The sequence below is a fragment of the Moschus berezovskii genome, chromosome 10 (assembly GCF_049115385.1).
Source record: "Moschus berezovskii isolate FMDL1 chromosome 10, NW_MosBer_1.0, whole genome shotgun sequence".
Classification (NCBI taxonomy): domain Eukaryota; kingdom Metazoa; phylum Chordata; class Mammalia; order Artiodactyla; family Moschidae; genus Moschus; species Moschus berezovskii.
In genome coordinates this window covers 77841037-77861804 of record NC_142469.1, presented here as the reverse complement: position 1 = coordinate 77861804, position 20768 = coordinate 77841037, and the positions used below count along the sequence as shown (strand labels likewise).

The window sequence follows — 20768 nt, the reverse complement described above, 5'->3', positions numbered from 1 at the left end:
TCATGTTGTATTTTATATCCCAGGCACTTATTCATCTTACAACTGAAAGTTTGTATCTTTTTTTACTATTTTCATCCAATTTCCCCTCATCACTTTAATCTCACTTTACATTTGACAGCAGGTACGTTTTCAAAATGGAAGAGACACCTCAATAATTTTATACTCCCAACTCTGATATAATTAGCTTTTTCTTTGAGGAAATATGTACTTACATCCTTCTTCTCTTTCCTTAAGGATGTTGTCTCCAGTAGTTTTAAAAGTGCTTAGTCAGACAAACCAGAGCTAACAGAAGTAACTTCTTGGGACCTTGAGTCCCATGCTGTATTTGATTTTCAAGGCACAGTTGATTAAAATCTTCCTTTAGTTCTTCCTGTAGATCTTACTTTCTAGTCGTTTATCAGATAAATTTTGTTGTTGTTGCTGGGGATAGGCAACTCTTTCCAGAAAGAGAAGAGGAGGAGAACCCATAAATGAGTGTGGTCCTCAACCAAGATGCTGAAGAACGCCCCGGGGCATTCTGCTACCAGGTGAATGGGTCTTGCCCCAGGACAGTCCATCCCCTGGGCATCCAGTTGGCCATCTACCTGTCCTGTGCAGCAGGTGTGCTGATTACAGTCCTAGGAAATTTGTTTGTGGTATTCGCTGTGTCCTACTTCAAAGTGCTTCACACTCCCACCAACTTCTTGCTGCTTTCCCTGGCCCTGGCTGACATGTTTCTGGGTCTGCTGGTGCTGCCCCTCAGTACCGTCCGCTCCGTGGAGAGCTGCTGGTTCTTCGGAGACTCTCTCTGCCGCCTCCATACCTACCTGGACACCCTCTTCTGCCTCACCTCCATCTTCCATCTCTGTTTCATTTCCATTGACCGCCACTGTGCTATCTGTGAGCCCCTGCTCTATCCCTCTAAGTTCACGGTCAGGGTGGCCCTCAGGTACATCCTGGCAGGCTGGGGGTTGCCAGCAGCTTACACTGCCTTCTTGCTCTACACAGACGTGGCAGAGAGAGGGCTCCACCAGTGGCTGGAAGAGATGCCTTGTGTGGGCAGTTGCCAGTTGCTGTTCAATAAGTTTTGGGGCTGGCTAAATTTCCCTGTGTTCTTTTTCCCCTGCTTCATCATGATCAGCTTATACATGAAGATCTTTGTGGTTGCAACCAGGCAGGCTCAGCAGATCAACAACTTAAGCAAAAGCCTGGTTGGGGCTGCCAAGCGTGAAAGAAAAGCTGCCAAGACCCTGGGCATTGCCGTGGGTGTGTACCTCTTGTGCTGGCTTCCCTTCACCATCGACACGATGGTCGACAGCCTCCTTAACTTCATCACACCACCGCTGGTCTTCGACACGTTTATCTGGCTTGCTTACTTCAACTCGGCCTGCAACCCCATCATCTATGTCTTTTCCTACCGGTGGTTCAGGAAGGCACTGAAACTTCTCCTGAGTCGGGAGATCTTCTCACCACGGACTCCCACAATTGATTTGTATCAAGATTGACTGAATGCAGGCTTTTTGTTTTTCAGTCACTAAGTCATGTCTGACTCTTTGTGACCTCATGAACTACAGCACCCCATGCCCCATGCTTCCCTGTCCTCTACTATCTCCCAGAGTTTGCTCAAACTCATGTTCATTGAGTCAGTGACGCTATCTAACCATCTAGGAATAGGGTTTTGCAAAAAGCACGAGTGGAACGGTGGAGGTGGGCTGTGTGGTGTTGGAAGTTTGTGGGCAGGCTTCCAGGGCAGTATGGTTTGAGCAGTGGTGAAAAAGACAAACTTCTTATTCTGGGAAGAGATACAGCATTCTTCTCCTTCAATGTTTCTACAGAATGTAGGGAAAGGAGAGAGTGCCATCCTCTAAATGTTTTTTGGATAATTCAAAACTCTGTGCAAATATTAACCTCCTCATTTATTACTTCCTTGGAGAAAACTAAGATGAGGAGGTGAAGGGAAAGAAACACAGAGGACAGTTTTCTGAGATCCTGCCCTGGTCCTGAAACCTGGCAGCACCAGGTCAGGCTATTTTGACAATATCTTACCCTCCCCTCATCAGTTTCCCCATCAAAAAAAAATCAAGGGTTTGTACTCTTTCTCTAAGATGTCCTTGCTGCTGCTGCTGCTAAGTCGCTTCAGTCATGTCCGACTCTCTGAGACCCCGTAGATGGAAGCCCACCAGACTCCCCTGTTCCTGAGATTCTCCAGGCAAGAACACTGGAGTGGGTTGCCATTTCAGTTCAGATAATTGAGCTTTGTATAATTGAACTTTGGGAAAGATTGTTTGCATCCTAATTTCTCATCACTTTTTGTAATCATGGTCAAATGTTCAGACTGTCTCTTTTTAAAAATGGTCCCTTTAAAAATGTTGTCTCCTTGGAACCGAATCGCTAAACAGGTTGATGATAAGCCAAGTTTGTTTCAATGTCTGTTTCAATGCTCACTGAGTAAATGTATTATATTCTTGAAGGAATGTTTTCTTCTTTTTTCTTTAATAATTGAAAAATGAAAATGTGTGGCATATTTGTAAAGTGATGATGCTCCACATCTCACCATTTTAATATTTTCTTCTTTTAAAAAATCATATAAGTTAGACCTGTTTTTCCAGAGACATTGGTATGTGGATTTTCTTCAGAAAAATAAGTTATTTATGCCACATGCTTGCTCAGAATTGAATCATTCTTTACAGGAGCTATTACTAGGAAGGATGTATCTTTATGTATATATTGTTTCTGTTTTCATCCTAAATCTTTCCCTACAGGTCTCTAGTCAGTCTAATTCCATATTTCTTAGTGACTTTTTCAGATTAATAATTACTTACTTGGAAAACTATTTGTCAATTAATTTTAAGTGTCTGGAGTACAGATATATAGATGATATTATAGATGCAGAAACAGACACAGACATAGCAATCAATAAATAAAGAAGTAAAAGTCATATTTTGGCAATGAAGTTTGCTAAAATGGATTTATTTCTTTTAACCTTATTGATCCCACTCTTTCATAATTAAAAAATACATTGGTTGTAAAAATATTTTCTAATATATTTTTAATATTTTTAATTTTATTTTTTAACAACAAAAACATTTTGTACTGTGGTATAGCCAATTATTGTATTAACAATATTAACAATAATGTATTAACAACATTGAATTAACCATATTGTGATAGTTTCAGGTGAACAGTGAAGGGACTCAGCCATACATATACATGTATCCATTCTCCCCAAAATCCCCTTCCCATCCAGGCTGGCAAATAACATTGAGCAGAATTCTATGTGCTATAAAATAGGTTTTTGGTGGTTATTTATTTAAACTATAGCAGTGTTCATGTACACACTGCTATATTCAATGTATTTTTTAACACTTAATATTTCTTTGAAAATAATTATCTTTTCTTTTGCATTTAACTCAAGCATTATGAGATAAATTACAAATGAATTACAAATTCACATTATCTTAGTACTACAGTTTTGAAACTTTAAGGAGCTTGGAACACTGTGTCTCAGATGTAGCAATAAATATAATTTGCAAAGTCAATCAGTCATTACATTTTTTTAATGTCTTTTTATTTTATTTTTTATTGGAGGCTAATTATTTTACAATATTATATTGGTTGGTTTTGCCATACATTGACATGAATCCGCCCCGGGTGTACATGAGTTCCCCTTCCTGAACCCCCCTCCCACCTCCCTCCTCCCCTTATCCTCCCTCTGGTTCATCCCCACACACCAGCCCCAAGCATCCTATAACATGCATCGACCCTGAACTGGTGATTCATTTCACATATGATAATATACATGTTTCAATGCCATTCTCCCGAATCATCCCACCCTCCTCCCACAGAGTCCCAAAGACTGTTCTATACATCTATGTCTCTTTTGCTATCTCGTATACAGGGTTATCATTTCCATCTTTCTAAATTCCATATATACGCGTTCAGTCAGTTCAGTTCATTTCAGTTCAGTCGCTCAGTCATGTCCGACTCTTTGCGACCCCATGAACCACAGCACGCCAGGCCTCCCTGTCCATCACCAACTCCCAGAGTTCACTCAAACTCATGTCCATCTAGTCGGTGATGCCATCCAGCCATCTCATTCTCTGTCGTCCCCTTCTCCTCCCTCCCCCAACCTTTCCCAGCATCAGAGTCTTTTCCAGTGAGTCAACTCATCGCATGAGGTGGCCAAAGTATTGCAGTTTCACCTTTAGCATCAGTCCTTCCAATGAACACCCAGGATTGATCTCCTCTAGAATGGACTGGTTGGATCTCCTTGCAGTCCAAGGGACTCTCAAGAGTCTTCTCCAGCACCACAGTTCAAAAGCATCAATTCTTCGGCGATCAGCTTTCTTCACAGTCCAACTCTCACATCCATACATGACCACGGGTAAAACCATAGCCTTGACTAGACGGACCTTGGTTGGCAAAGTAATGTCTCTGCTCTTTAATATGCTATCTAGGCTGGTCATAACTTTCCTTCCAAGGAGCAAATGACTTTTAATTTCATGGCTGCAATCAGCATCCGCAGTGATTTTGGAGCCCAAAAAAAATAAAGTCTGACATGGTTTCCACTGTTTCCCCATCTATTTCCCAAGAAGTGATGGGACCAGATGCCATGATCTTTGTTTTCTGAATGTTGAGCTTCAAGCCAACCTTTTCGCTCTCCTCTTTCACTTTCATCAAGAGGTCTTTGAGTTCCTCTTCACTTTCTGCCATAAGGGTGGTGTCATCTGCATATCTGAGGTTATTGATATTTCTCCCAGCAATCTTGATTCCAGCTTGTGCTTCTTTCAGCCCAGCATTCCTCAGAAAGCCTTCCTCAGTGATCAATGCAAAGAAATAGAGGAAAACAACAGAATAGGAAAAACAAGAGATCTTTTCAAGAAAATTAGAGATATCAAGGGAACATTTCAGGCAAAGATGGGCTCGATAAAGGACAGAAATGGTATGGACCTAACAGAAGCAGAAGATATTAAGAAGAGGTGGCAAGAATACACAGAAGAGCTGTACAAAAAAGATCTTCACGACGAAGATAATCACAATGGCGTGATCACTCACCTGGAACCAGACATCTTGGAATGTGAAGTCAAGTGGGCCTTAGAGAGCATCACGACGAACAAAGCTAGTGGAGGTGATGGAATTCCAATTGAGCTATTTCAAATCCTGAAAGATGATGCTGTGAAAGTGCTGTACTCAATATGCCAGCAAATTTGGAAAACTCAGCAATGGCCACAGGACTGGAAAAGTTCAGTATTCATTCCAATCCCAAAGAAAGGGAATGCCAAAGAATGCTCAAACTACCACACAATTGCACTCATCTCACACGCTAGTAAAGTCATGCTCAAAATTCTCCAAGCTAGGCTTCAGCAATATGTGAATCGTGAACTCCCAGATGTTCAAGCAGGTTTTAGAAAAGGCAGAGGCACCAGAGATCAAATTGCCAACATCCGCTGGATTATGGAGAAAGCAAGAGAGTTCCAGAAAAACATCTATTTCTGCTTCATTGACTATGCCAAGGCCTTTGACTGTGTGGATCACAATAAACTGTGGAACATTCTGAAAGAGATGGGAATCCCAGACCACCTGACCTGCCTCTTGAGAAACCTGTATGCAAGTCAGGAAGCAACAGTTAGAACTGGACATGGAACAACTGACTGGTTCCAAATAGGAAAAAGGAGTACGTCAAGGTTGTATATATGCATTAGTATACTGTATTGGTGTTTTTCTTTCTGGCTTACTTCACTCTGTATAATAGGCTCCAGTTTCATCCACCTCATTAGAACTGATTCAAATGCATTCTTTTTAATGGCTGAGTAATACTCCATTGTGTATATGTACCAAAGCTTTCTTATCCATTCGTCTGCAGATGGACATCTAGGTTGCTTCCATGTCCTGGCTATTATAAACAGTGCTGAGATGAACATTGGACTACATGTGTCTCGTTCAATTCTGGTTTCCTCGGTGTGTATGCCCAGGAGTGCGATTGCTAGATCATATGGCAATTCTATTTCCAGTTTTTTAAGGAATCTCCACACTGTTCTCCATAGTGGCTGTACTAGTTTGCATTCCCACCAACAGTGTAAGAGGGTTCCCTTTTCTCCACACCCTCTCCAGCATTTATTGCATGTAGACTTTTGGATAGCAGCCATTCTGACTGGTGTGAAATGGTATCTCATTGTGGTTTCGATTTATATCTCTCTGATTATGAGGGATGTTGAGCATTTTTTCATGTGTTTGTTAGCCATCTTTATGTCTTCTCTGGAGAAATGTCTGTTTAGTTCTTTGGCCCGTTTTTTGATTGGGTCGTTTATTTTTCTGGAATTGACCTGAAGGAGCTGCTTGTATATTTGGAGATTAATTATTTGTCAGTTGTTTCCTTCGCTATTATTTTCTCCCATTCTGAAGGCTGTCTTTTCACCTTGCTTATAGTTTCCTTTGCTGTGCAGAAGCTTTTAATTTTAATTAGGTCACATTTGTTTATTTTTGCTTTTATTTCCAATATTCTGGGAGGTGGGTCATGGAGGATCCTGCTGTGATTTATATCGGAGAGTGTCTTGCCTATGTTTTCCTCTAAGAGTTTTATAGTTTATGGTCTTAATTTAGATCTTTAATCCATTTTGAGTTTATTTTTATGTATGATGTTAAGAAGTGTTCTAGTTTCATTCTTTTACACGTGGCTGACCAGTTTTCCCAGCACCACTTGTTAAAGAGATTGTCTTTTCTCCATTTTATATTCTTGCCTCCTTGGCCAAAGATAAGGTGTCCATAGGTGCATGGATTTATCTCTGGGCTTTCTATTTTGTTCCATTGTTCTATTTTGCTGTCTTTATGTCAGTACCATACTGTCTTGATGACTGTGGCTTTGTAGTAGAGCCTGAAGTCCGGCAGGTTGATTCCCCCAGTTCCATTCTTCTTCCTCAAGATTGCTTTGGCTATTCGAGGTTTTTTGTATTTCCATACAAATTGTGAGATTATTTGTTCTAGCTCTGTGAAAAATATAATTGGTAGCTTGATAGGCATTGCATTGAATGTATAAATTACTTTGCGTAGTATACTCATTTTCACAATATTTATTCTTCCAATCCATGAACATGGTATATTTCTCCATCCATTAGTGTCCTCTTTGATTACTTTCACCAGTGTTTTATAGTTCTCTATGTACAGGTCTTTTGTTTCTTTAGGTAGATATATTCCTAAGTATTTAATTCTTTTCGTTGCAACAGTGAATGGAATAGTTTCCTTAATTTCTCTTTTTATTTTCTCATTATTAGTATAGGAATGCAAGGGATTTCTGTGTGTTGATTTTATATCCTGAAACTTTACTGTATTCATTGATTAGCTCTAGCAGTTTTCTGGTAGAGTCTTTAGGGTTTTCTGTGTGGAGGATCATGTCATCAGCGAACAGTGAAAGTTTTACTTCTTCTTTTCCAATTTGGATTCCTTTTATGTCTTTTTCTACTCTGATTGCTGTGGCCAAAACTTCTAGAACTATGTTGAATAGTAGTGGTGAGAGTGGGCACCCTTGTCTTGTTCCCGACTTTAAGGGAAATGCTTTCAGTTTTTCACCATTGAGGATAATGTTTGCTGTGGGTTTGTCATATATAGCGTTTATTATGTTGAGGTATGTTCCCTCTATTCCCACTTTCTGGAGGGTTTTTTTAATCATAAATGGATGTTGAATTTTGTCAAAGGCTTTTTCTGCATCTATTAAGATAATCATATGATTTTTATTTTTCAATTTGTTAATGTAGTGTATTACATTGGTTGATTTGCGGATATTGAAGAATCCTTGCATTCCTGGGATAAAGCCCACTTGGTTATGATGTATGATCTTCTTAATGTGTTGTTGGATTCTGATTGCTAGAATTTTGTTAAGGATTTTTGCATCTATGTTCATCAGTGATATTGGCCTGTAGTTTTCTTTTTTTGTGGGATCTTTACCAGGTTTTGGGATTAGGGTGTTGGTGGCCTCATAGAATGAGTTTGGAAGTTTCCCTTCCTCAGCAATTTTCTGGAAGCGTTTGAGTAGAATAGGTGTTAGCTCTTCTCTAAATTTTTGGTAGAATTCAGCTGTGAAGCCATCTGGACCTGGGCTTTGTTTGCTGGAAGATTTCTGATTACAGCTTCTATTTCTGTGCTTGTGATGGGTCTATTAAGATTTTCTACTTCTTCCTGGTTCAGTTTTGGAAAGTTGTACTTTTCTAAGAATTTGTGTCTCTGGCTGCCCTCCCCTGCCTGTCTTGGTGGGGGATGGGCTGTCCACAGCCTGCTATCTCCGCTCAGTCCTTTGTTCCTTGAGCGGGGCTGGCGGAGTCTTAGGTTAGGGCTTTTTGCCTTTTTGCGGGGTAGCTACCCCACAGTCTGTTCTGCTATCTCCAGTCAACTCCCCCAGACTGCCCTCGCGGCATTCAGGCCCAGTCCTTTCTCTAAGCAGTTCAGCTGGCTCCTCTCTGCCCGGTCCCTGTTTGTTAATGGCGGATGAGGGCATCTGCTCTGCTTCTCCGCTGTGCATTACCTTTGAGCTCATAAGCTGTGAGTTTTCATTATTTATTTCTTTTTCTCCTGGTTGTGTTGCCCTCTGAGGTTCCAAGGCTCGCCACAGACTCGCCTGTGAGAGTGTTTCCTGGTGTTCAGAAACTTCTCTCTTTTTTATGCCTCCCTTCCCAGGAAGGAGCTCCGTCCCTACTTCTTTCGTCTCTCTTTTTATCTTTTATGTTTTTTTCTACCTCCTTTTGAAGACAATGGGCTTCTTTTCTGGGTGCCTGATGTCCTCTGCCAGCATTCAGAAGTTGTTTTCTTTACTCAGTGTTCAAATGTTCTTTTGATGAATTTGTGGGAGAGAAAGTGGTCTCACCGTCCTATTCCTCCGCCATCTTTTTTCCCACAGTCATTACTTTTAAAAACACATTTTCCTCTTCCCTTCCTAGAATATATCCATACCCATTCCCAATCCATTAAATATGGTGCTGTCTGTCCTGAAAGTAAGAATACTTAGCAGCTTCACAAGGTGGAACTCTGCAAATCAATCACATCCACACAGCAGGAAATGATTATGCTTTTGTATGAACCTGACCGTTATTTTTCCTCTAAACATCTCTCAATTTAATTACATTGTTTTCTTAAAATTTAATCAAACCAGGTTATAGCTCATCCCAGCAGGTAGCATCTGCAAATATATAAAACACACGAATGTATATGTGCTGAGTTGCTTCAGTCACGTCTATTTGCAACCCCATGGACTGTAGCCTGCCAGGCTCTTCTATCCATGGAATTCTCCAGGCAAGAATACTGGAGTGGGTTGCTGGGCCCTCCTCCAGGGGTTCTTCCCAAGTGTCTCCTGCATTGCAGGTGGATTCTTTACCACTGAGCCACCTGGGAAGCTCATGGATGTATATGTGTATGAGTATAAACATGAAACTTATATGTCTTATGCATGATCAAAGGTTTTGATCAGGGTGATTTCCATAGCAAGATCCCCTTTGTATTGCTTCCAAATAACCCTGTTCTGTAAAGTTAATTCTACAGAAGGCATTGGGAATCAAAAGGTCACACAAACAGTGGCCTACAAAGTGTGTGAAAGAAGCTGGCCCTTCTCCCACACAGACCTTTACAGTTTGCATGGATTTACTCTGCAACTCTGATGGCTGCAAATTTGGAATTGTAGGGAAGGGTTTGAGAATCAAAGAGAAGGAATACATCATCCTCAGTCTTGGCCCTTGGCACCTATCACAGGATGGCACTGAGACTTTGTCTTCTCTACTTCCGCCTCTATTTCATGCTTCTTTCTCACTGCAGTCTCCCCTACTCCCTAATCCCTGGGAAGTAGCAAATATCCTGGGTCCACTGATGTTGGGCTTGACCATACATGTTCTGATCTTTAAAATATGGGCTAATGTGGCATTCAGTTCAGTTCAGTTCAGTTGCTCAGTCGTGTCTGCCTGTTTGCGACCCCATGGACTGCAGCGCGCCAGTTTTCCCTGTCCGTCACCAACTCCCGGAGCTTACTCAAACTCATGTCTGTAGAGTCAGTGATGCCATCCAACCATCTCATCCTCTGTTGTCCCCTTCTCCTCCTGCCTTCAATCTTTCCCAGCATCAGGGTCTTTTCAAATGAGTCAGTTCTTTACATCAGGTGGCCAAAGTATTGGAGTTTCAGCTTCAGCATCAGTCCTTCCAATGAACATTCAGAACTGATTTCCTTTTGGATGGACTGGTTGGGTTCAAATTCTGATACATACACTTAAGAACATGAGAAAACAAGGTACATAAAAGAATTTAAAAAAGCAGTACCAACTGAGACAGTACCAATTAGCTGAGACAGTGATTTTTCTGAGGAAGTCATTTTAAAGCTGAGGCCTGAAGAATGAGAAAGAACTTGTGAAAATCTGAGTAAAGAGTGATGCAGGAAGATAAGAGTCTGTACTAAGGCCCTGAGGCATCCTGTTGGGGTAATGAGGGCATAGGAGTAGAAGCTCAGAGCATGGACGCTCAGAACATAGAATCTGGAGCGAAATGGCTTAGATACAAATGCCCAAGGTCATCATTTACTAGAAGTGTAACCTTAGGCAAGTTTTTAGGTTCTCAGTGTATCGGTCTTTTCATTTATAAAATAAGAATAATAATACTTCTGAATTCATTTTTTTTGCACATAACCATTTTATGACTTAATACATGTAAACCAAACCACTTATATATACTGTTTGCTGCTTGTTACCATTATAATGATGGTTGAATTAAAGTAACATGTCTTGCACACCTTAATCTATTCTCTGTGAGTCACAGAAGATACTTGTGGGTGTGTCTGGAATATCCATCATGTTTTAGGATGCACACATCTGTACATCTACTGATTAAAAGTTGTAAGCTAAGGGTTGTGACTCAAATTCTAAGAAAACTGGTGTGAAGAAGTAGAGTGGACTTTCTGAAATTATATTCAGTTCAGAAATTACAAGTGACTGTGATGAGAGAATTTGAAAAAGAACTTCAGAATATTTCCACATTTCTGGACGGACACAGGGTAATTAGCAAGAGACTAGGAGAGAAGGAGAGATGGAAGAAGGAAGATAAAAAAAACAGAAAACTGACCGAGTACTCTGACATAACTAAAATCTTGGAGTCCTGGCTGAAAGACACTGAAAAGGAAGGGGTTTCAAAAAGAGAACTAGACCCCCTGATAAGTCTATAATTTCCTTAAAAGTGGAACCTTTTCCCACAGATAGAGGGAAAACTGATAATGGTACATTAGCTCTGAAATCTAAAAAAGCCAAAGCAGTATACTACATCATGAGCCACACGTGGATGGTCTGAAGCACATATAGAGAGTCACCAGATTCACAGATCTGGAGTGGATTGTTATTCAAGCTTAGGGTAATGTGGACATCTTTTTTCCCATTATGAGAAATGTCCATCTCCCACCAGATGGAATATACAAAGACAATCCCAATGTACTCCCATGGAAACCAGGTCATCTGCTTAGCATCCTGGAATGCTGATGCAATTATGTGAGAAAAAGAGTGGGGGGAAAAATGAGTGCTATTGTGCATTTAATCAAATAATCACAAAATTCCAGCTTGATAATATGGTGAATTATATTAATCGATTTTCTAATGTTAATGCAATTTCCATTCTTGGCATTGATTGAATCAAATGTATCATCTTTTTATATGTTGATACATTTGGTTTAAAACATTCTGTTTAGAATATTTGCATCTTTGTGTATGAGTAAGATATCCTCTCATTTTCAGTTTTCATGTGATCCCTGCTGTGAGGCCATTCTACATCAAACAATTCATTTTAACTGGAGATTATTAAATATAAGTTTCTTCTCTCTGTTCACACCTTGCACTACAGGGACTCCACTGTAGATATTTTGGTATGGTCTTTGGCTGTTTCCTGGGGGGTTTTGTCATTAATTCCTCAGACGTTCTTTTGGGGGTGGGGGTAGTAAAGGAAACTAATAAATTATAAATCACATATATCTCACTAACTTTGACAATGAGGAATAAATCCAATATCCAGTCCAGGAAAAAAAATTTCTTCATAAGTTACAATTCAAGAAACTTATTGTGGCAAAAGCAAATTTGCCACCGATTTGCTTAAATTCTTATTCGATATGGGAAGTTGTTTTCAACTATAATCTAAAGAATAAAAAATAAAATATTAATTATTAATAGTAGTATTTATTGAGAGCTTAACTTGCGTGTATTATTATTTTATATGTTCTGAGCTTAAAATTAAAATAGGTAAATGACAGGGCATTATGATAATATTTGATAACTGTAACATGGGTATTTGGGTGTTTTAGAACTAACACCCAAAAAAGATGTCCTTTTCATTACAGGGGACTGGAATGCAAAAGTAGGAAGTCAAGAAACACCTGGAGTCACAGGCAAATTTGGCCTTGGAGCACGGAATGAAGCAGGGCAAAGGCTAATAGAGTTTTGTCAAGAGAATGCACTGGTCATAGCAAACACCCTCTTCCAACAACACAAGAGAAGACTCTACACATGGACATCACCAGATGGTCAACACCGAAATCAGATTGATTATATTCTTTGCAACCAAAGATGGAGAAGCTGTATACAGTTAGCGAAAACAAGACCAGGAGCTGACTGTGGCTCAGATCATGAACTCCTTATTGCGAAGTTCAGACTTAAATTGAAGAAAGTAGGGAAAACCACTAGATCATTCAGATATGACCTCAATCAAATCCCTTATGATTATGCAGTGGAAGTGAGAAATAGATTTAAGGGACTAGATCTGATTGATAGAGTGCCTGATGAACTCTGGACGGAGGTTCGTGACATTGTACAGGAGACAGGGACCAAGACCATCCCCATGGAAAAGAAATGCAGAAGAGCGAAATGGCTGTCTGAGGAGGCCTTACAAATAGCTGTAAAAAGAAGAGAGGCGAAAAGCAAAGGAGAAAAGGAAAGATATAAGCATCTGAATGCAGAGTTCCAAAGAATAGCAAGGAGAGATAAGAAAGACTTCCTCAGTGATCAATGCAAAGAAATAGAGGAAAACAACAGAATAGGAAAAACAAGAGACCTCTTCAAGAAAATTAGAGATTCCAAGGGAACTTTTCATGAAAAGATGGGCTCGATAAAGGACAGAAATGGTATGGACCTAACAGAAGCAGAAGATATTAAGAAGAGGTGGCAGGAATACACAGAAGAACTGTACAAAAAAGATCTTCACGACCAAGATAGTCACGATAATGTGATCACTGACCTAGAGCCAGACATCTTGGAATGTGAAGTCAAGTGGGCCTTAGAAAGCATCACTACGAACAAAGCTAGTGGAGGTGATGGAATTCCAGTTGAGCTATTTCAAGTCTTGAAAGATGATGGTGTGAAAGTGCTGCACTCAATATGCCAGCAGATTTGGAAAACTCAGCAGTGGCCACAGGACTGGAAGAGGTCAGTCTTCATTCCAATCCCAAAGAAAGGCAATGCCAAAGAATGCTCAAACTACCGCACAATTGCACTCATCTCACACGCTAGTAAAGTCATGCTCAAAATTCTCCAAGCCAGGCTTCAGCAGTATGTAAACCGTGAACTCCCAGATGTTCAAGCAGGTTTTAGAAAAGGCAGAGGCACCAGAGATCAAATTGCCAACATCCGCTGGATCATGGAGAAAGCAAGAGAGTTTCAGAAAAACATCTATTTCTGCTTCATTGACTATGCCAAAGCCTTTGACTGTGTGGATCACAATAAACTGTGGAACATTCTGAAAGAGATGGGAATCCCAGACCACCTGACCTGCCTCTTGAGAAACCTGTATGCAGGTCAGGAAGCAACAGTTAGAACCGGTCATGGAACAACAGACTGGTTCCAAATAGGAAAAGGTGTACATCAAGGTTGTATATTGTCACCTTGCTTATTTAACTTATATGCAGAGTACATCATGAGGAACGCTGGGCTGGAAGAAGCACAAGCTGGAATCAAGATTGCTGGGAGAAATATCAATAACCTCAGATATGCAGATGACACTACCCTTATGGCAGAAAGTGAAGAGGAACTCAAAAGCCTCTTGATGAAAGTGAAAGAGGAGAGTGAAAAGGTTGGCTTGAAGCTCAACATTCAGAAAACAAAGATCATGGCATCTGGTCCCATCACTTCATGGGAAATAGATGGAAAAACAGTGGAAACAGTGTCAGACTTTGTTTTTTTGGGCTCCAAAATCACTGCAGATGCTGATTGCAGCCATGAAATTAAAAGACGCTTGCTCCTTGGAAGGAAAGTTATGACCAACCTTGATAGTATATTAAAAAGCAGAGACATTATTTTGCCGACCAAGGTCCGTCTAGTCAAGGCAATGGTTTTTCCCGTGGTCATGTATGGATGTGAGAGTTGGACTGTGAAGAAAGCTGATTGCCGAAGAATCGATGCTTTTGAACTGTGGTGTTGGAGAAGACTCTTGAGAGTCCCTTATACTGCAAGGAGATCCAACCAGTCCATTCTAAAGGAGATCAATCCTGGATGTTCATTGGAGGGACTGATGCTAAAGCTGAAACTCCAATACTTTGGCCACCTCATGTGACGAGTTGACTCACTGGAAAAGACTCTGATGCTGGGAAAGGTTGGGGGCGGGAGGAGAAGGGGACGACAGAGAATGAGATGGCTGGATGGCATCACCGACTCTGTGGACATGAGTTTGAGTGTACTCCGGGAGTTGGTGATGGACAGGGAGGCCTGGCGTGCTGTGATTCATGGGGTCGCGGAGAGTCGGACACGACTGAGCAACTGAACTGAACTGAACTGAACTGAACATGGGTATTTAGTCAAGAGACCCTTCTCTCTCTTCAGAAGATAGAAAACTGCTCTATTTTATGTGATTGAAAAAGGAAGAACATCTCCAGGTGTTTACATGCTATTAACAGCAGCATCATGAGTAGCAGTTCATCCACCCCTGCAGCTGTGCAGCTCTGCTCTGAGCACCTGAATGGATCCTGTGTGAAAGCACCCTACACACCCGCATCCCAGGTGATTCTGTACTCGGTGTTTGGCTTTGGGCTGTCCTGGCCATGTTTGGAAACCTCCTGGTGATGACTGCCATCCTTCATTTCAAGCAGCTGCACTCATCAACCAGTTTTCTCATCACCTCTCTGGCCTGCGCGGACTTTCTGGTGGGAGTGACCGTGATGCCCTTCCACATGGTCAGGTCCGTGGAGAGCTGCTGGTACTTTGGAGCCAGACTTCGTGCCCTTCACAGTTCCTGTGATGTGGCATTTTGTTTTTCTTCTCTCTTCCTCCTGTCCTTCATCTCCATCGACAGGTACGTTGCTATTACTGACCCTCTGGTCTATCCCACCAAGTTCACAGTGTCTGTGTCAGGGGTATGCGTCAGCATCTCCTGGATTCTGCCCATTGTGTACAGCGGAGCTGTGTTCTACACAGGTGTCAGTGACGATGGGATGGAGGAATTAGTAAGTGCCATCAGCTACACTGGAAGTTGTCAGCTTGTTACAAATCAATTTTGGATTTTGATAGACTTTCTATTATTTTTTGTACTTACTTTTGTTATGATAATTCTGTACAGTAATATATTTCTTGTGGCTAGACAACAGGCTATAAAGATTGAACATATTCCTAGCAAGTAGGATTATCAGGCATATACAAAACAAGAGTGACCAAGAGAGAGAGAAAAGCTGCTGAAACTCAGTATAGCATTTTTGGGGATAGCATTTTTGATCTCATGGTTACTGTATATGATTGATTCATTTATATTGTTTTGCAGCATGTCTTAAAAGCTTCCAAGGTGGCTCAGTGGTAAAGAATCCACCTGCCAAAGCAGGAGACTCAAGAGATGTGACTTTCATCCCTGGGTTGGGAAGATCCCCCAGAGAAGGAAATGGCAACCCCCTCCAGTATTCTTGTCTGGAAAATCCCATGGACCGTAGCCTGCCAGGCTCCTCTGTCCATGGGATTGCAAAGAGTTGGACATGACTGAGCATGAGCATGTCTTTAAGATTCTTCAACTCTTCCTTCACTAAAGATTATGTGCTGCATGATGGGCCTTTATCAGTACATTAAGCCTGATCCTGCTTTACGAAACTTCCACCCTGATATCACACACCTGAGATCCATTCTCATATATATTCCTTGGGTTTCGTCAATATAGATGGGCAGAATCCTACACGCTTCTGTTTGGAGTTCCATGTCTTCATGAGTCTCACTTTGTACCATTCCCTTTGGGTCCTGCTAGGACTGGGTCCTGATGATAGGTGAGGAGATGAGGACTGGTGTGAGGGGACACCCTGAGGAGGGTCCAGGTGCATTGGTACAGCAGCTACCTCGGAGGAGGACACCGTAGCTCTTTCAGACAAAGGAAGACCAAATGCGTCAGGCAGTGGGGGAAGGGCTGCTGCTTCTGCCAGAGAAGACTTGACAGAATTAGAGGTTGGAGGGAACCAGTTTCATTAGGACCTGTCTTTATGTCACCATCCTAATTTTGAGAATCCCCTTCCTTGCTCATCAATGCCAGACTTTTAGTGAAAGAGACTCTAGAAATTTGAGAATTCTGTTTGCCTTGTAATTCAGGACCCTACAGATTTCAGCTTGGAGTTTGGTTTTCAGAAACTCAGTTCTGTGACTCTAGGATATTACGAGTCCTTTCAGAGCTTTTATCAAAGCTTTTGGGTCTCTTATATGAACGTTCAGCTGGCACTTTAAAGCCTTTAAGCTCATTTTCCCCGCAAGTTCTTCAGAGCAGTTAAAAGAAACTAATCAACACAAGATACTGCTTATTTTTACCAAAATGTTTAATACAGCAAGAACCTTTGGCCATCTGGAGCCCCTTCTTCTGTAGGCACTTGATTACAGGTTTCTACAGATACTAATTTGGATAAATGTTTTTCTGTATTTGACCTGATTCTATTCTCCTGATACTTGTTTCTAGTTGTTCTCCTTATATTTTGTTTCTCTATTGTTTCTTTAATTTTTATTTTTATTCTGCTAAAATAATACTTCTAGTTTCATTTTTTCCCCTCTTTTGGCTTCTTAACCATGGAAAGACAAAATATGCATTTGGTTCAGTTCAGTTCAGTCACTCAGTCGTGTCCGACTCTTAGCGACCCCATGAACCACAGCACGCCAGGCCTCCCTGTCCATCACCAACTCCCGGAGTTCACTCAAACTCATGTCCATCGAGTCGGTGATGCCATCCAGCCACCTCATTCTCTGTCTTCCCCGTCTCCTCCTACCCCCAATCGCTCCCAGCATCAGAGTCTTTTCCAGTGAGTCAACTCGTTGCATGAGGTGGCCAAAGTATTGGAGCTTCAGCTTTAGCATAAGTCCTTCCAATGAAAGGTAGGCTCAATATTATTAAGGTGTACAATCCTTCAATGTTAGGAAACTATAGCAATTTAAAATTTAGATGCTTTGCAGCTATTTGCAAATCATCTAAATTCATAAATCATTGTTGTGGTTGTTGTTGTTCAGTCACTAAGTTGCATCCAACTCTCTGCAACCCCACGGACTACAGCACACCGGGCTTCCCTGTCCTTCACCACCTCCTGGAATTTGCTCAAACCCATGACCCATGGAGTCAGTGATGCTATCCAACCATCTCATCTTCTGTCACCCCCTCTCCTCCTGCCCTCAATCTTTTCCAGCATCAGGGTCTTTTCCAATGAGTCAGAAAACCATCAGATCAGATCAGATCAGATCAGTCGCTCAGTCGTGTCCGACTCTTAGCGACCCCATGAATCACAGCACGCCAGGCCTCCCTGTCCATCACCAACTCCCGGAGTTCACTCAAACTCATGTCCACAGAGTCGGTGATGCCATCCAGCCATCTCATTCTCCGTCGTCCCCTTCTCCTCCCGCCCCCAACCTTTCCCAGCATCAGAGTCTTTTCCAGGGAGTCAACTCGTCGCATGAGGTGGCCAAAGTATTGCAGTTTCAGCTTTAGCATCAGTCCCTCCAATGAACATCCAGGATTGATCTCCTTTAGAATGGACTGGTTGGATCTCCTTGCAGTATAAGGGACTCTCAAGAGTCTTCTCCAACACCACAGTTCAAAAGCATCGATTCTTCGGCGATCAGCCTTCTTCACAGTCCAACTCCCACATCCATACATGACCACGGGAAAAACCATTGTACAAGATGTAATTAAATGGGGAAATGAGAAAATTTACTGTCCTGATCAAATATTCCAGTGCCCCTCTTCATAAATGTTTTAAAGACTCAATTTTATAACAATGAACAATGCAGGGTTGTTTTTGTTTTGCTCGTTTGACAAGGTGGTTTTAAAAGTTTTATAAAAAATAAAGATATAAGATGGCCAAAACAATTTTGGAAAAGACAAAAAAGTAAAAGGTTTACACAACTTGGCTTTAAGACTTAAGGTAAAGTTTCAGTCAAGACAAAAGGGTATTGACCTAAATATAGAAATAGAGATCAACAGAATAGAAGAGCATCCAGAAATAAATCCACACACGTATGGTTGATTGATTTTTGACATGAACAAACATCGTTCACTGGAGAAAGATAGTCATTTCAAGAAATGCTGCTGGAATTACTGAATATCCTTATACTATGACTCATTCTAATAAATCTCAGACCCCTCCTCATAACATATTTAAAATTAATATGATGTGAGTCATAAAACACTGGCAGTAAAATTGTAAAGATTCTAGAAGAAGCATAGAAGAAAATAGTTGTGACTGCATTAGACAATTTTCTTAGACAAGAAAAAAAAACACTAGCCATTAAAAAAATAGTAAGTTGGACTTCATTAAAAATAAAACCTTCTATTCTTTAAAAGACACTCTCAGGAAACTATTCAGGAAACTAAAGTCAAATATTCAGAAGATATATGCCAAAAGAACTCATACCCAGTAAACTCAATAATAAGAAATTTTAGAACTCAGGTAAAAATGGGCAAAAATTTTAATGGACATGTCACCAAAAGTGGATACATTAATGGCCAATAATAACAAGAACAGGTTCTCAATACCACCATTCATTAAATTAAAAACATGAGATGTGATGATACACCATCTAGAATGGTTAAATTTAAAAATATGTCAATAGCAAGTGTTGAAAAAGACTTGAAGCATTTAAACACTCATAAATTGCTGGTGGGAGTATAAAATGTTACAAATACTTTGGAAGATAGTTTGCATTTTCTTGTACAGATAAACATATATTTCCCATTACGGCCAGCAATTTACCCAAAAGAAATGAAACACATGTCTATGCAGATAATTACATATGAGTGTTCTTAGCAACACCTAGTAACAGCCCTGATGTGAACAAGAGTCCAAATGAATATCGAAATATATATGAAATAAACAACTGTGGTATGTTCCTACAATAGATCGCTCCTTAGCAAATAATTGGGACTGCATTCCTAATATAACCAATAAATGGATGAATATTTCACAGACACTGAACTGAGGTGTTGGAAACAGTCTATTCTATACCTAGATTGCAGGGGTGGTTACATGGGTGGATGCAGTTACCATAATTCCACAACCTGTTCACTTTAAAAGTGTGAAAATTTCAAAAATAAACTACACCTCAGACTCAGAAAGCTGATTTTGTAAAATGACCAGAAGTCATTCATCAGAAAAAAATTTTTTTCAAGTCTAAGTTGAGTTCTGCTCTAGAGCTCCAAGAGGAGAATTTATCAATGGTAAAAAATTCATAGTATAATATAGAAATATTCACATTCCAAAAATACATTTTTCATACTATTTCTTTAATATATTCCCAACAGTTCCCATTTAGAAACAACAAAATTCCTCCCTCTCCAAAATAAAAACCTTAGAAGGAACTGCTTTTAAGGTGTACTTACTCTTCCTTCATATATTTCTATGAGGAAACATTTTGGATTCGCCACGCTCAGTTTTCCAAATCAGAATTATTAAACCTAAACCTGAAACAGTCTAGATTTTAGTATAATTCTGTATTTAATCTCTTTACCCAAACTAGAACTGTAAGAGCTTAAGAACTTCTTTGAAAGGCTTATAGTGATAAATGGGAATCAACAACCAGTGATCCTTACCAAATGAAAATTGAGTCACACATAATTAGTAAGAATAAACAATACGGCTTTCAAATCTTGAGCAAGTTTTTAAGGAGACTACACAACTGAGAGACTTCACTTTCACACATTGGAGAAGGAAATGGCAACCCACTCCAGTGTTCTTGCCTGGAGAATCCCAGGGACCAGGGAGCCTGGTGGGCTGCCGTCTGTGGGGTCGCACAGAGTCGGACACGACTGAAGTGACTTAGCAGCAGCAGCAGCATTCCCATTTCTATTTCATGAAAAGGTCAAATGTCATCAGGAAGTTAGTAGGGCATAAAATTATTTTTAGCATAAACACAATCATGATTTAAAATTTCCTTTCTACACCTTCCACTATAGGGATGCAATCTTAAGTGTTTTGGGTATTGGAATCATTTGGCTCCATTCCTGAGGGGATAGAGTGTTTGGGGGATTATCCTTGCTCTGATAAATTAGGAAAAGGTCCTATAAAATGTAGCATTTGAACAAGCATCATATAACAGCTTCTTGAAGACCAGCACTTCTCAGACATGAAGTACCAGGTAATGCAAAGGAATACATTTCTTTAATTTAAATAATTTAATGATTTAACTGTTAAGGCATTTGTAAGTGAATTATTTTACAAGATATGAATCACTTTCTAAACATGAAAGTAAGGATTTGGGGACTTCCCTAGTGGTCCAGTGGTTAAAAGTCTGCCTTGTAATGCAGGCGATAAGGGTTTGATCCCTGGTGGGAGAACTAAGATTCCACACGCTGCAAGGCAACTAAAC

The 20768-nt window shown here is 40.5% G+C and overlaps 1 protein-coding gene and 1 pseudogene across 1 annotated transcript; both read left to right on the top strand.

The window, feature by feature from the left end:
- The first annotated feature begins 470 nt into the window (after positions 1-470).
- Positions 471-1484, top strand: TAAR5 (trace amine associated receptor 5). The gene has a single exon (XM_055433901.2). The coding sequence runs from the start codon at positions 471-473 to the stop codon at positions 1482-1484; it is 1014 nt and encodes a 337-aa protein (XP_055289876.2).
- A 13383-nt stretch (positions 1485-14867) lies between these two features.
- LOC129560993 (trace amine-associated receptor 6-like) lies at positions 14868-15580 on the top strand (annotated as a pseudogene).
- The last annotated feature ends 5188 nt before the right edge of the window (positions 15581-20768 follow it).